At 34.9% G+C, this 13,427-nt stretch overlaps 3 protein-coding genes across 3 annotated transcripts; 2 read left to right on the top strand and 1 right to left on the bottom strand.

Annotated features, from left to right (window-relative positions):
* The first annotated feature begins 1,249 nt into the window (after positions 1-1,249).
* On the top strand, positions 1,250-2,257 carry LOC109020733. The gene has a single exon (XM_019003259.2). It carries the CDS (start codon positions 1,504-1,506, stop codon positions 2,158-2,160), a length of 657 nt encoding a protein of 218 aa, XP_018858804.1. The 5' UTR covers positions 1,250-1,503; the 3' UTR covers positions 2,161-2,257.
* Positions 2,258-5,344: 3,087 nt separating this feature from the next.
* On the top strand, positions 5,345-6,421 carry LOC109014545. Its single transcript, XM_035686326.1, has 2 exons — positions 5,345-5,752; positions 5,834-6,421. The coding sequence occupies exons 1-2, from the start codon at positions 5,651-5,653 to the stop codon at positions 6,308-6,310; spliced, it is 579 nt and encodes a 192-aa protein (XP_035542219.1). The 5' UTR covers positions 5,345-5,650; the 3' UTR covers positions 6,311-6,421.
* Positions 6,422-7,211: 790 nt separating this feature from the next.
* Positions 7,212-12,338, bottom strand: LOC108983433 (bifunctional dihydrofolate reductase-thymidylate synthase-like). The gene is made up of 12 exons (XM_018955063.2): positions 12,125-12,338; positions 10,401-10,924; positions 9,927-10,326; positions 9,772-9,816; positions 9,508-9,573; positions 9,285-9,346; positions 9,078-9,152; positions 8,818-8,983; positions 8,614-8,737; positions 8,097-8,203; positions 7,784-7,960; positions 7,212-7,433 (listed from the first exon to the last, which is right to left on the bottom strand). Exons 2-11 carry the CDS (start codon positions 10,838-10,840, stop codon positions 7,850-7,852), a joined length of 1,596 nt encoding a protein of 531 aa, XP_018810608.1. The 5' UTR covers positions 10,841-10,924; positions 12,125-12,338; the 3' UTR covers positions 7,212-7,433; positions 7,784-7,849.
* Positions 12,339-13,427: the final 1,089 nt, after the last annotated feature.

The raw sequence follows: 13,427 nt of genomic DNA, 5'->3' as shown, positions 1-13,427 counted from the left end.
TAAGGAGAGTTACTAATACAAGCTTAATCCATCATCGATTCATCTTTTAAACCTCCCAAATTAAGCAACTCAAGTCTTGTTTGTTTTCACAACTCTTCTCAACTCTTCTCAACCCATCTAATCATTATAATTTTTTCAACTTTTTATACAAAATAAAATAAACAAATAAACTTTTTTAAATCTCAAAATAATAATAATATTAAAAAAATATATTTTAAGAATATTTTATTCAAATTTTTAACATTAATCTCAATGCTATATATATATATAAATAATATTTTTTATTTTATTTTGATGTAGCTTTTAATTGACGTTGTATCAAATGATTGATCCATCATTATAATATAATAAATAGTCTCCAAAAACAGAGTGCATTGTATTAGATGTATAATTAATACCTAATTTGTTTTCTTCGTACAAAAGTTAAACACGAACCATATTCTTACCCCAAAACTAGGGATGGAGAATTTATTCTATTCTGTTTTCTGGATAAATGGTATTATTAGCCAAAGGAAGCGACAAAGGGCATTGGTGCAGTCAAAGTGCTCTCAATTTGCATATTCTGACGTGGGGGAAATTAAAGAAATAATTTGTATATTAAAAAAGGATATATATATATATATATATGTTGTAGTTTTACATTAACTTTTTCATGGTGGTTCCATTTTTTTAATATTGAGTGTATGAATTTTACGCACCATAAAATTATATATAACGTTATTTAAAAAGTTATTCACTTAAAGAAAGCTATTTTTATCTTTATATATATATATATATATCATTGAGATTATATATTTTAAATAGTTTAATATTTCGATTAAACCAAAGAAATAATTAGTTAAATACGACGTATTTGATGATATAATTGGGATGAGATCATTCAAAATGAGGAAGAGTAGTTGGATGCTGTCTCTCATAAGATAGCGTCATTAAACTAATGAATTTTGCTATTGATCATCCTCACACGTCACACACTTCATACCACACTTATTTTTATTTTTTAATTTTTTTTATTTTATTCTTTTTAAACTAATTGAATTATTTTACTTATCATCCATACACCACACATTTGGTGAGAGAAAAAAAAATATGGTATGTAATATATAGTGGGCGAGAATGATGAATAAAATTTTTCTAAATTAATAAATATTAATGAAAAAATTGAAAAGACAGAAAGGGAAGTTGTAATAAATTTAGAGCCTATAAATATCAACACAAACCATTTCAAAGAACATCCCCTGGAGAACAAACCGATTCACTCTATTCTCTCTGCCCAACGAACCTTCCTCTATTTTCCCCTGAAACCTTGGCTGCCTTTGAAGTTCCCTATGCTTCGAAACTTGAAATCTGCCGTATTGTCTTCGACCATGGAAGCAGTTTTTCTCTTCTCTCTGTTCAGACAAATGATTGCTCATGAAGCTTTGATGAAGACTCAATTACTCCCTTACGAGTGAGTGAGAGCTGAAAAACAAAGCCCTTTTGTCTCTCAAATCCTATACGCGAATGGATTCGATCAATTTTTACAACATCAAAGTTGAGAAGGCGAAAGCGTTGCCAAGGCATCGCCAGCTTCAAAAGATTGCAAACCTGTGCCGGGTAATCGAGGTATGCGTTGTCCTGGTCTTGATTTCCAGGTTTTCCATGCAACTCCCGCTTGCTGTCAAGAACTCCACCGGCTATTTCCATGAGGTTAAAGTTGTCTTGGTCAGTCCTCGCTTTGTGTTTGTCATCGGAAACGTTATAATTTTCACTCTTTTCGCCAAGTCGGGGCAGTTTTCAGCTCGAGCAGCAAATACTTCTGGACTTGATCTATACGAGGAGTTCTTCAAGAACAGTGAAAAGAAACAGAGAATTCACCCAGATATGACCTCGTACCCCCGCAAAATTAGCGTATCTGATGAGAGTACATTTAAGGATTACCGGAGGATTCAAAGTTTCTCGCAAAATTCAAACAGTGGATTGTGTGAGAAATCACTCCGAGTACTCCGACGTTTGGAGACACAGAAATGCAGCAAGAATACCGGTCCTTCCGATGAGGTTCTGGCGAAAAGTTCATGTCCAGAGGATGAAATGAGCAACGAGGAGTTCCAGCGCAAGGTGGAGGCTTTCATTACCCGGCAGCAAAGGATTCGTAGGGAAGAAGAGTATTCTGTACTATAGAATTAATTACTCAAGAACATGAAGCATTTTACTTCAATTCCGACGTAACTGTGCATGTACATTAATATCTCATACATGCCATTGAATATTTATCAAATATCATAAATAATTTTTCAAAAGCAGATGCTTGATGCAATATTTCATGAAATGCGCATGTCCTATTGATTGGATATGCGTAAAAGAGGATATCTAAATCCAAGAGCAGATGCTTTTCTCTGGATAAAAAGGTATTCCATTTTCTGTTATATGCTAATTCAGATGCTTCCAGTAAGCCAAGTTGCAAATGAAAAAACCACCCAAAAATCTCAGGGCTTCATGGCATTTTCATCTACAGGGCTGGCATCTTTGTTTGCTTGCCAACAACCAATTGAATTAAGACAGATGTATCTCCTAATGGGATAAACTGATAAATACCCGTTTAGATTTAGAGATGAGTTTAAATGGTTTTATTAAAATATTATTTTTAATATTATTATTATTTTAAAATTTAAAAAAATTGAATTATTTATTATATTTTGTGTGAAAATTTAAAAAAATTATAATGATGAGATGAAATGAGTTGAAGTGAATTCTGAATCCAAACAAGAGTGCACAGTGGGAGCAGCCTTGGCCTTTCATGTCTAGCCTAATTATGGCTCGACTTACAGTGTTACACGCATTGAAGTGGCCAAACGGCTCACTTCATTACAAGAGAAGGGGCTGGCCTTCAATAGCCAGCGAAGGGGCACGAACAGAAGCTCATGGAGAGCTTCTTTCTATTTTGTACTTTGTTCTAATCTTTCTCAAATATTTCACATTTAGACTGAAATACGTGAGTGTTGCTTTTCACATAGCATGCTCCACCATCGATAAAAATGATTTTGGATGAACAACAATAAAAAATTCGTGAAACAACCGCATCAGATATAAGATTTACTGCTCTCGAGATAAACAACACTCTGATCTAATTTTTTCTAACAATAACTTCATAGGGTAAGATCACTTGGGTTCACTTCCTTCTGGAAATATCATCTTTATTCTCTTGATGATCCACTTACGGTATGTTTTCTTCGTCTACTTCTTTCTTGCCAGCACTGATTTTTTTTTTTGTTTAATCTTGTTTTCCCTTCTCTCAATGATACTCTCCCAGTCTCCATATAAAAAGTCCGAAAGCGTTAAGCTTCTTTGTTAATTAAAGGAGACATATGTTCTAAAATCTCACCATGGAGTAGAAGCATTGGTAATTTGGTACCCTTCTGGCCTTCTTTAAGGGTTGTGCCTATCACCTAAAATTTGCAGACTTTGTCACTTTGGAAGAAGATAATAAATATTCAGAAGCCAACGAATGTAGAACGTTAATATTGTCAAAACACCCCTCTTATCCTCTTTTGTCGAGAACAAAAAAGGGAAGAAAGATAGAATAAACTATAATCACCATAATATTGCTTGCATTTATCTTATTATCGAGTAATATTTGAGTAGTAAAAGGGTATTTCACATCCACTTATTCGACTGCAAATTCATTTGATGGTAAAAACAGTAACTTTTTTTAGTTATCTCAGTATATAATTCAGAATCTCAACTAAAATGAAAGAACAAGAAGATGGGCAAATGACAAAAAAACTGCACCGTCGATCATTGGTGGTGTAAGGGCATTTTTCCCACTTTACAAAGTCCAATGGGCCTCGGCCCAATACCCGGCCCACGGGTCACCAAGATCGTATAAGGAGCAAGGTGTCTATCAGGGAAAGGAGTTGAGTAACCGATAGAACAGGTCAGCCTGACAACCCATGGCCGCGTTCAGAACTCGGGGACTTGCATGAGACACAACGGGAAATGTGGAAAACTCTCGATCCATTGACATCAGAACATCTATGGCTCATAAGGGGTAAAAGCAAGACTTGAAAATCACGTCGCATTAATGACACCACTACCAAACTACATGTCATATTTATGGTGTCGTCACAGAGTCATACAACATTAAGGAACTCTGACAGTAGAAACAGTAGGAGAGGCACGAACTCTGTGGAGACAAATACAATCTGCACCTCTCCCAACCTATAGTATAAATAGCAAGTTTCAGGTACGAGAAACTCTCTGATCTCTAGACTCTTTCACTTATTTATAAATTTTTAAGAATATTTATTAACTTTGATATCGAAGACTCCCCAGTCTTAAGATAGTTCTCTCTTAGTTGTCTTCCCTCGTATTTTTGCAAGCCTATTTTGAAAGATTTGAGTTGTTGATTTAAAAGTATGCGAAACAACGTTAACATGTTCTAGGATGAAGAAGAAGCATCAGTGTAAATTGAGTCTCTTGTTCAAAAAAACGAAAAGAAAAAGGTAAAGATAAAGGAAAAGGAAAAGCAGGGTAACCGAGTCACCGACTACTAACTAAAGGTGAAACTGAAAGTTTGAAAGAAAGAAAAAAAAAAAAAGGAAAATATAGTGTTGCATGCTTGCTAGGCCTTTTCTGTTTTTTCTTACTTGGTAAGAAACGGGTCTGGTAGTGCTGCTGGTGTCTCTCTGGGTTGTCCACTCAATGTTTGCAATCTGGGCAGCCTTTTAGTTCAGAACCAAATGGCTGCCAAGTCAATATCATTTGTAGTTTCTGGATTCTATTGGATGCCTCCTTTGGCAATCATATCGATTTGAACTACAATGACGTGTTTTCTTTTTCGCTAAGAAATTTGAAATATAGAGTGGTTTCAGAGATAGTTGAAGTTGGATGAGATGATTTATAAATAATAAAATAAAAATTAAATTATTTATTATATTTTGTATGAAAATTTTAAAAAAAATTATAATAATAAGATGAGATCAGTTAAGATGAGTTTTGAATACAAACGAGATAGATTAAAAATGAATAATAAGTAGAAGAACTTAATTGTTTTAAAAAAAATTAAAAAAAAAAAATGATGTATGGTGTGTATGGCTTATGAATAACAAAACTCTTTCTTCCATTGAATTGAAGATTGTTGTACTTGTTTTTGAGGATGGAGAGTGGATTTGATAACCTGAAATTATACCCAATACAATATAAAATGGGGAAATTCATAAACACACTTGAAGAGTGGTACAGCTACAAATGTCCACAGTTTCCATGTTTGAACTAAAAGTAAATAGATTTAAAGAAAAAGAAGAAATAAAGGAAACAAATGGAGGAAAAAGTGAAAGGTATATATTCTAATCTACACCCTATAAATAGCAAACCCTGCAAAATAAAATAATTCAAGAAAAATGATTATCCCCAGTTGGGCAAAGAGAGCAGAGAGCATCTTCTAACCCTGTTTCCTCTATCCAACTAACTCTATTCTATTTGACCTTGGCTGCCTTGCCTTTTAACTCTGTGTCTATGCCTTTTTGTCTTCTCTCTGTTCAGACAAACAGTCGCTAATGAAGCTTCCATGAAAACTCAATTCCCTTTCGAGTGAAAGCTTGCGAAAATCAAAGGAGAAAAAGAAAAACTAAACTGAGATTTCAATCCTTTGTTTTTCAAGTCCTATATTCGAATGGATTCATTGAATTTCTACAACATCAAAGTTGAGAAGGCGAACGCGATGCAAAGGCATCGCCAGCTTCAAAAGATCGCAAACCTGTGCCGGATAATCAAGGTATGCGTTGTTCTTGTCTTGATTTCCTGGCTTTCCATGCAACTCCTACTTGCTTTCAAGAACTCCGGTGGGTATTTCCAGAACGTGGCAGTCAACTTGGCAAGTCCTCGCTTCGTGTTTGTTGTCGGAAACGTTATAGTCATCACTCTTTTCGTCAAGTCCGGCCAGTTTTCGACTCCAGATTCTACCACAAAGACTTCTGAATTTGATCTTTTCGAGGAGTTCATCAAGAAAAGTGAAAAAAATCAGAGAGTTCACTCAGATGAGACCCGACGCCTTGAAGAGCATAGCACATACGATAGTAAAGTTAAGGATTACCGGAGGGTACAGAGTTACTTGCAGAACTCAAACAGAGGCTTTGGTGAGAAATCACTCCCTGTACCACATCGTCTGGAGACAGAAAAACTCAGGAAGAGTTCTTACTCTTGTGACAGATCGACAAAGAGCTCAAATACTGAGGATGAAAGTAGTCACGAGGAATTCCAGCGCAGGGTGGAGGCTTTCATTGCCCGACAGCAAAAGCTTCGAAGGGAAGAACAGTACTCTATTATACTTTAAAATTACTAAAAGAATGTAGCAGTTTTCTACTTCCAAATTCCACACCGGCACACACTTCACATCACTTTTTTTTTTTTTTTACACTCAATAGGTTGAGTGTGTGCCTGTGTGAGACAGATACATATATTTTTCCTATGATGTTACATCAAAACATGCAAAAGAAAATTTGAGAAATGATAGTTTCAGTACGTAAATGCAGTACAATTTAAATAAATAAATATGAAATTTATATAAAATAATAATAATTTTTTAATAATAAATTTAATTTTTATTTTAAATAATTATACGATATTTACATACTATCTAAAAAATTTACCCCGCAATTGCTTTTGAATTTACAAGACTCCAGTGTCTAATCCTCGTGAACAAGATGCCTTTTGGGTGCAAGATGATACTATGAACACCAAATCTAATGACTTATTTTTATTTTATTAATAACTTAAAGGTCTCTGCTGACATCTCCCTAAGAGGACAGAGGGGGCTTTAAATTTTATTTTACAGAATGTTTCTTCTATTAAGAGAAAGTTTGATTAAAAGTTAAAGACAATAACCGTAACAAAAAAATTTGTGTAAAAAAACCTCAGAACTGATGCATAATTTAACTTATAGTCTGAATTTTTTATGTATTGATAAATCACAATTATAATTTCAATTCATTAATAAAATGAGTGTGTTTCCTTCAATTCCTCAAGGATTGGATATTATGCGGATAACAGTTTCTGAAATCTACTTTTTCAAAATTTTAAATGAGTGCAAGCATAGCAATCACTACCCATCCATGATAGCAATTCGAGTTCGCTTCTAACAACAAAAGTGAAGATATTACTGTATTTTTAACTCTGGCTACTTTCAAGGATAGGACCAGAGTATTTGCCAGCTATGAAGAAAGTGATAGCCATGCTGAAGAGGAAAATAAACTTAAAAACCCAGAAGCTACTACATAATCTAAATCACCTTAGAACCACCAAACTCTGTGGAACTAAAGGATTTTCTCTTACAGCATCTCCAAAGATTTTAAGTATATTTAAAATAAAATCAAAACTCGTATAGAATTCAGTATCAACATAAATCTCCAACATTTTCTTTTCCTGACAAAGTAACATAAACCTCCAACAGTTGTTGCCTGAAACATCATAGAAAGAAAGCCATCAGTTCTTACTCATTGTGGTACAGGTAAAGGAATGCAGAAATAAAGCGCATTAATATCAGTCTTACATGATAAAATACGATAAAAACTTAATAAATGCATTTGCTAGCACCAGTCAGCATCGAGAATGATGTATCATGAAGAGTGCTATTGCAAGAAGCCCATAGACAACACTTAGACTATAAACTACCACAGGCGCTGACTAGATGATGAGAACATGTTCATTGCAATGGTGTGGACACGCCGTGGACTTCAATAAGCGAGCAATCAAGGGGGCATTTTGAAAATTTGACAGAAAACAAAAAAGCAGAGAATCATATACTTGCCTCAAAAACTAGGGGACGTACTGCCTGGTCGAAGAGGCCATCTAGTTGAGAACCTCTGCAATATGGCTATACCGCCATTTTCATCTCTATCTTCTGGTGAGGATCATAACCTATGAGTTTGAAATCACCAGCCACAAAAGAATCTATTTTCTTTTTCTCTGGATTGATTCTCAAAATCTGCATTAGAAGTGATGGGGCAAATAATGTTAAAAAAAAAGTAACAAAAACCATACCCTTTCCCAACCAGTATTATATTTCAAGATGAAATTAAAATCAAGTCACCAAAGTCTTGGCTGAACATTATTACACATACTGGAAAAGGCCTAGGGGGATTCTGAAGCTGCTCCTGCAGAGGTCGGACATGAGTGCGGTAAACATGAGCATCCCCAAAAACATGGATAAAATCACCTGGGATGAGATCTGTAAAAGACAGATGGTAATTACAACCGATTCTAAGAAAACCACCAGTATTAGGTTAAATAAAGTTAATATTAATTTGAATAGTAGAGCCAAGAACATAGATCTCTCCGAAACTGTATGAAGGGTTTTTTGAAGCAATTGTGATATATCCAATCCTAATACACATCATCAGTTAATCTGATCTATAGAAGTGAATGATAAACCATGAAATTGAATGTTCAAGGAACCAACGCGTAGTCTAGGCATCCGTGAATTGATTCTCAGAACCTCATATGTACTTAACATTTACCATCACATGCGGTATCAAAAACTCTTTTTATTCATGTGATGCCACCACACAAATCATCTACAGTTATCATTCAAGAAAAATCTGGATGTAAAAACAAACTGATTGCTGTTAAAATGCATACCACAAACATGAGCAATCATGCATGTCAGAAGAGCATAAGATGCAATGTTGAAAGGCACACCAAGGCCCATGTCAGCAGAGCGCTGATACATTTGGCATGACAATTCACCATTGGCCACGTAAAACTGCAAAGAGAAAGAGGATGCACTCAATAACAAAGAGAAATTAAGAAAAAAAGAGTTGTACGTACTACTTCACTACAAACCTGGGCAAACATATGGCAAGGTGGAAGTGCCATCAATTTGAGATCAGAAGGATTCCATGCTGAGAGTATTATCCGTCGGTCATCAGGATTATTTTTTATCTTGTGAATAACATCCAACAATTGATCAAACCCTTGGCCAGAGTAGTCATCATGCATGTCAGTATACCTGCAGAATGTAAGATGGATGGGTAAATTGGTGAAATTTAATTTTCTTAGGTTAATCCACAAGATGAATCCAGAAAAAGTTGAATCCTCCTAACCGAGCACCAAAGTGTCTCCACTGGAATCCATAGACAGGTCCCAAATCACCTTCCTCCCTGTCTGTCAAACCGATGCTGGAAACAGGCAAATAAGATAAAATACAAAACTCATTGAACAACAAAAGCTATATACACGAGCCACAGAGCACACATGATAGATGCGAATGACTATAGATGTTTTTATTCATATCGTAATTCGATACTTGCCCATCAAGGTAGTCTCTGGAAGCATTGCCATCCCATATATGAATGCCTTTTTCCTGAAGGACCTGTCATTAAGCCAACCTCTAAGAATACATTCCATTTCACCATGATCTCATCTTCATCAGAAAGATGAAGATTCTCAATTTAAAATATGCACACCATGGGTAAATGAAATTATTTTACTTAATTTTCCATAGCAATTAAAGGCTCATAAAGAAATTATCACCTTGGCACTTGTCGACCCACTGATAAACCATAGAAGTTCTTCAACAACACCTCTCCAAAATACTTTCTATTAACCAAATGATAACAACATGCGTCAACTTATTATCCAGATGAAAAAGAGAAATTTGGTTTTTAAATAAAATAAGCCTGTGACCAACAACACGTCATGAATCAAAATTACTGATAAAAAGGAAATACATGCAGTATAACCAAATGGTTACACAGATTTTTTTTTTTAATTCCTCAATAAGAAAGATTCACGTGCCTTGGTGGTAAGAAGCGGAAAAGATCTGCGCAGATTGAACCGCATCTGTGGAAGTACAATGGAAAAAGTGCAACCGATTGAAGACCATCGGTATGTAAACAAAAGATATTTAAAATGGAAGCAAAGAAAGTTTGCTTAATAATCTGAGATTTTACCTGGCAACCAAACTTTGACAGAGTACCAGTCCCTGTCCTATCATCTTTAAGAGTGCCATCGGAAATTATTTCTTGAACCAGTCTAAGATACATATACTCCTCATGTCTCTCAAAGATCATCTTGGGCAAGAACGAGAAATTCTTTACCTCAAACTTCGTGGAATCAGAATTACCATCAAAGACCAGATCACCATTTTGACGAAGGGATTCAACTGCAGAACTCCTCACGCGAACAAGTGTTGTGAAGGAGTATCGAATGTTATTCTCCACCACGGGAAAGGAGGAGTGCCATGGTTGAAATACGGAGGAATCAACCGTAGGCAAAAATGTATCACATTCAATGCTTGCCTCAATTTCTGTTATATGGATAGCATCACAGCTAGGCGCATTGAGAGCTTCCCTGTATATAAACATGATCAGTAGTTGGGGAAAAAAAAGTGCTCGTCAATACAATAATGACCAACAAAAGCACACCTCAATATCTGGCCGCCTCCTATGACAAACACCTTTTCAATTGACAGACAATACGGGGGAGCAGCTAACAATTCCAAAGCCGAAACCAAGCTTCCACATATTAAAACATTTTCTGCCGTTGCAATATCAAAGCTTCCAGAGCGAGTCAGAACCACATTAAGGCGACCGGGAAGAGGACGCTTTTCAACGGGAATACTCTCCCATGTTTTCCTACCCATTAAAATTGCATTCTTTTTCCCAGGATCAGACGTATTCGTGGTAATGTCCTTAAAAAATTTGAGATCGGTGGGTAAATTCCATGGCAGTTTTCCATCCTTACCAATACCCATTTCTCGAGTTGCAGCCACGACGACTTGGTAAGTCCTCTGTGGATTAGGCTGTCCACTGCCATTGTTGCCATTACCATGGCCGTTAGTGCTTATTAAAGAGTCATTAGCCATAATCGAGCCAAAACTTGACAGACACTAGGACGATGGCTCAAAACGAGGACCGAACTGCTAACTTTTGCAGAAGTGCAGGAGAACCTAAAATCGATCACAAAGATTTATCATAAAAAAATAAAAATTACAATACATGGAAAACCATCCCTTAACTGTGATCCAATCAGAAAAGTAACGACCGGAACAACATGACAAACGAACAAACAAGGTCCGGAAACGATGAAGAGAGAAGAACGCTGCAAGCACTTCAAAATAGGTAAGTCCAGGGCATGACAATCCAACTTGAAACATCTGAACATGCAAAGGAAATCATCCAACCTTCTTTTTAAGAGCGATTTTTTTTTTTATGAGTACTCCAACCAATTCAAATCGTCTAAATTGGGTCAAAACAAAAACCCTGATTCAATCGAAATTCTGATTCTACGTATAACCTCTTAAATTTAAGTTCTTATCAAACCAAACCAATGTAGCAATATATAAACAAAAATAGACGAGCGGTACCCAGCTTACACAGGGGATCATGTCCCAGATATGTGCACACATGCAAAATAATCCGTCAATTATTCCATTTCAAACGTTTAAATCTCTTTCTTTTCTTTTTTTTTCCTGGGATGGGTGTCATTGCAACAGTTATTAAACCCAGAGGAAAAAAAGGGAATCCACCGTTCAATACAGTTTCAAGGGAAAGATCATTACTCGAAGACAATATATGGAACCCACTATGATTCAAACCAAAAACAGCATATTTCCACATAAATAACAGAGAACTCCCACGATTTATAGACTATAATTACTGACGAACCCTAAAGATCGGATTTTTAGCATTAAGTAAAGAAGAAGATGGATGAGAGAGAGGGATCGGATACTCCAGTTAGTAAAAATACTAACAAAAATTAGACGGATAATGCGAATTTGAAGAACGGGAAAAGTAAGAGGAAGCATATCGGGAGTTGAAATCCACCAAACGTTCGTCGAAATCCCAAAACGATTAGCTAAACCTACTAATTTACTAAAAAACTGTCATAATAAAATATCTGAAATCGGAGCATTCATTGATCAGCGCTCACACATCAATCAATAAACAAAGCAACCAAACCCACAATCTTAATCAAAAGGAAAAGAGATCATTTAACAAAAAAGAATGAAAAAAAATCATCAAATGTTCAAACGTAACCCGACGATCTCGAACGAAGCGCAAAATCCTCACTCAGAGAGAGAGAGAGAGAATGAGGGAGTTTGGTATGAGAAAAACTAGGGTAGAAAGGTAATGGAAGGGTGCTTTACTTGTGGTTGGCTGTCAGCTATGCGGCATTTCGGAGAGACTCAGGCGATTGTCAGAAGAAGAAGAAGAAAGAAGAGGAAGAGACTGCAAAAACCAGGAGCTAAAACCCAAAACCGCTTTCACAAACTCTCCCCCGTGCTCTCTCTGTCTCTCCCTCTCGGGTAAAAAAGGGGAAAAAGTGAGAAATAGAGAGGAAAGAAAAGTCCAAAAGCACGGTTGACGCGGAATGTCGCCGTCGCCGAGGCTATATATACCGCGAATAGAAAATATAGGCGTTGTTGTTAACATCAAATGCTCCTACTTGTTCCTATAAATTCACCAACATGTTCCCCCCACCCTTTTCTTTTTTAAAACCTTTATAGTTTATTTTAAATTGGAAAACGATAGAGTTATTACTCTCGTATTATTTATTTATTATTATTTTATTTAATTTTTTTATTTTACTTAATAATTAAAAAAATGATTATCAATAAAATTATATATTTTTTAATTTTTTTAATAATTAAAAATGTTAAAAAATCCTTAAAATAAAAAAATTTCAAATACATGTAAGTGATAAATGGGTAATTATAGGATAGTAATCTTGTCACTACGCAGTTGTCTTGTACAATGTATAATGTTTTTCCCTATTATTATTTTTATTAAGATTATTTATTATTTATCATCTAATTGTTAAATATCAAATAAAAATATGACGAATAAATGATAATTAAAAATATAGTAGATAAATGAATAATAAATAACATGAAATGATAAATATTATTTTTTTAGGCTTGTTTAAAATTTATAAATTATTTTTAAGATTTGCGTTGTCTGATTTAAAAATGGAATTTTAACAATTTTAGAAAAAAAAAAACAAAATCAACTAAATTAATTTATCCTCTAATGGAAACATAACGCCTAGCTTATCAACTAAATAAAACTAACATAAATTAAGAAAATCAACTAAGATTTTATAAAGTCATTTAATGAAAAAAGTTTTGGAAACTACAAATAAAAATACCTAAAATTATAAAAAATAAATAAATTTACTGAAAATACTTAAATTAAAAAACCCAAAGAAAGTCATAAATGATTAATGAAAAACTTAAAAATATTAAAATAATACTTAGAAAATTGTATATCTGTCTAACCCCAAATACTGGATGCCAAAAGAAAAACTTATGTCAATATCTAAGTTTTTAATGCTTAGAGAGAGAGAGAGAAAAAAAAACCTTTGCTTTGCAGCCTTTCTCAGTGGCCCAAAAGCTGCGGGCTGTATTATTGCTGTCAAGGCGGGAAATCCATTACAGCGGCCAATAGCAT

Source organism: Juglans regia, chromosome 16 (genome assembly GCF_001411555.2).
Source record: "Juglans regia cultivar Chandler chromosome 16, Walnut 2.0, whole genome shotgun sequence".
Classification (NCBI taxonomy): Eukaryota; Viridiplantae; Streptophyta; class Magnoliopsida; order Fagales; family Juglandaceae; genus Juglans; species Juglans regia.
This window is presented reverse-complemented; position numbering and strand designations above follow the sequence as displayed.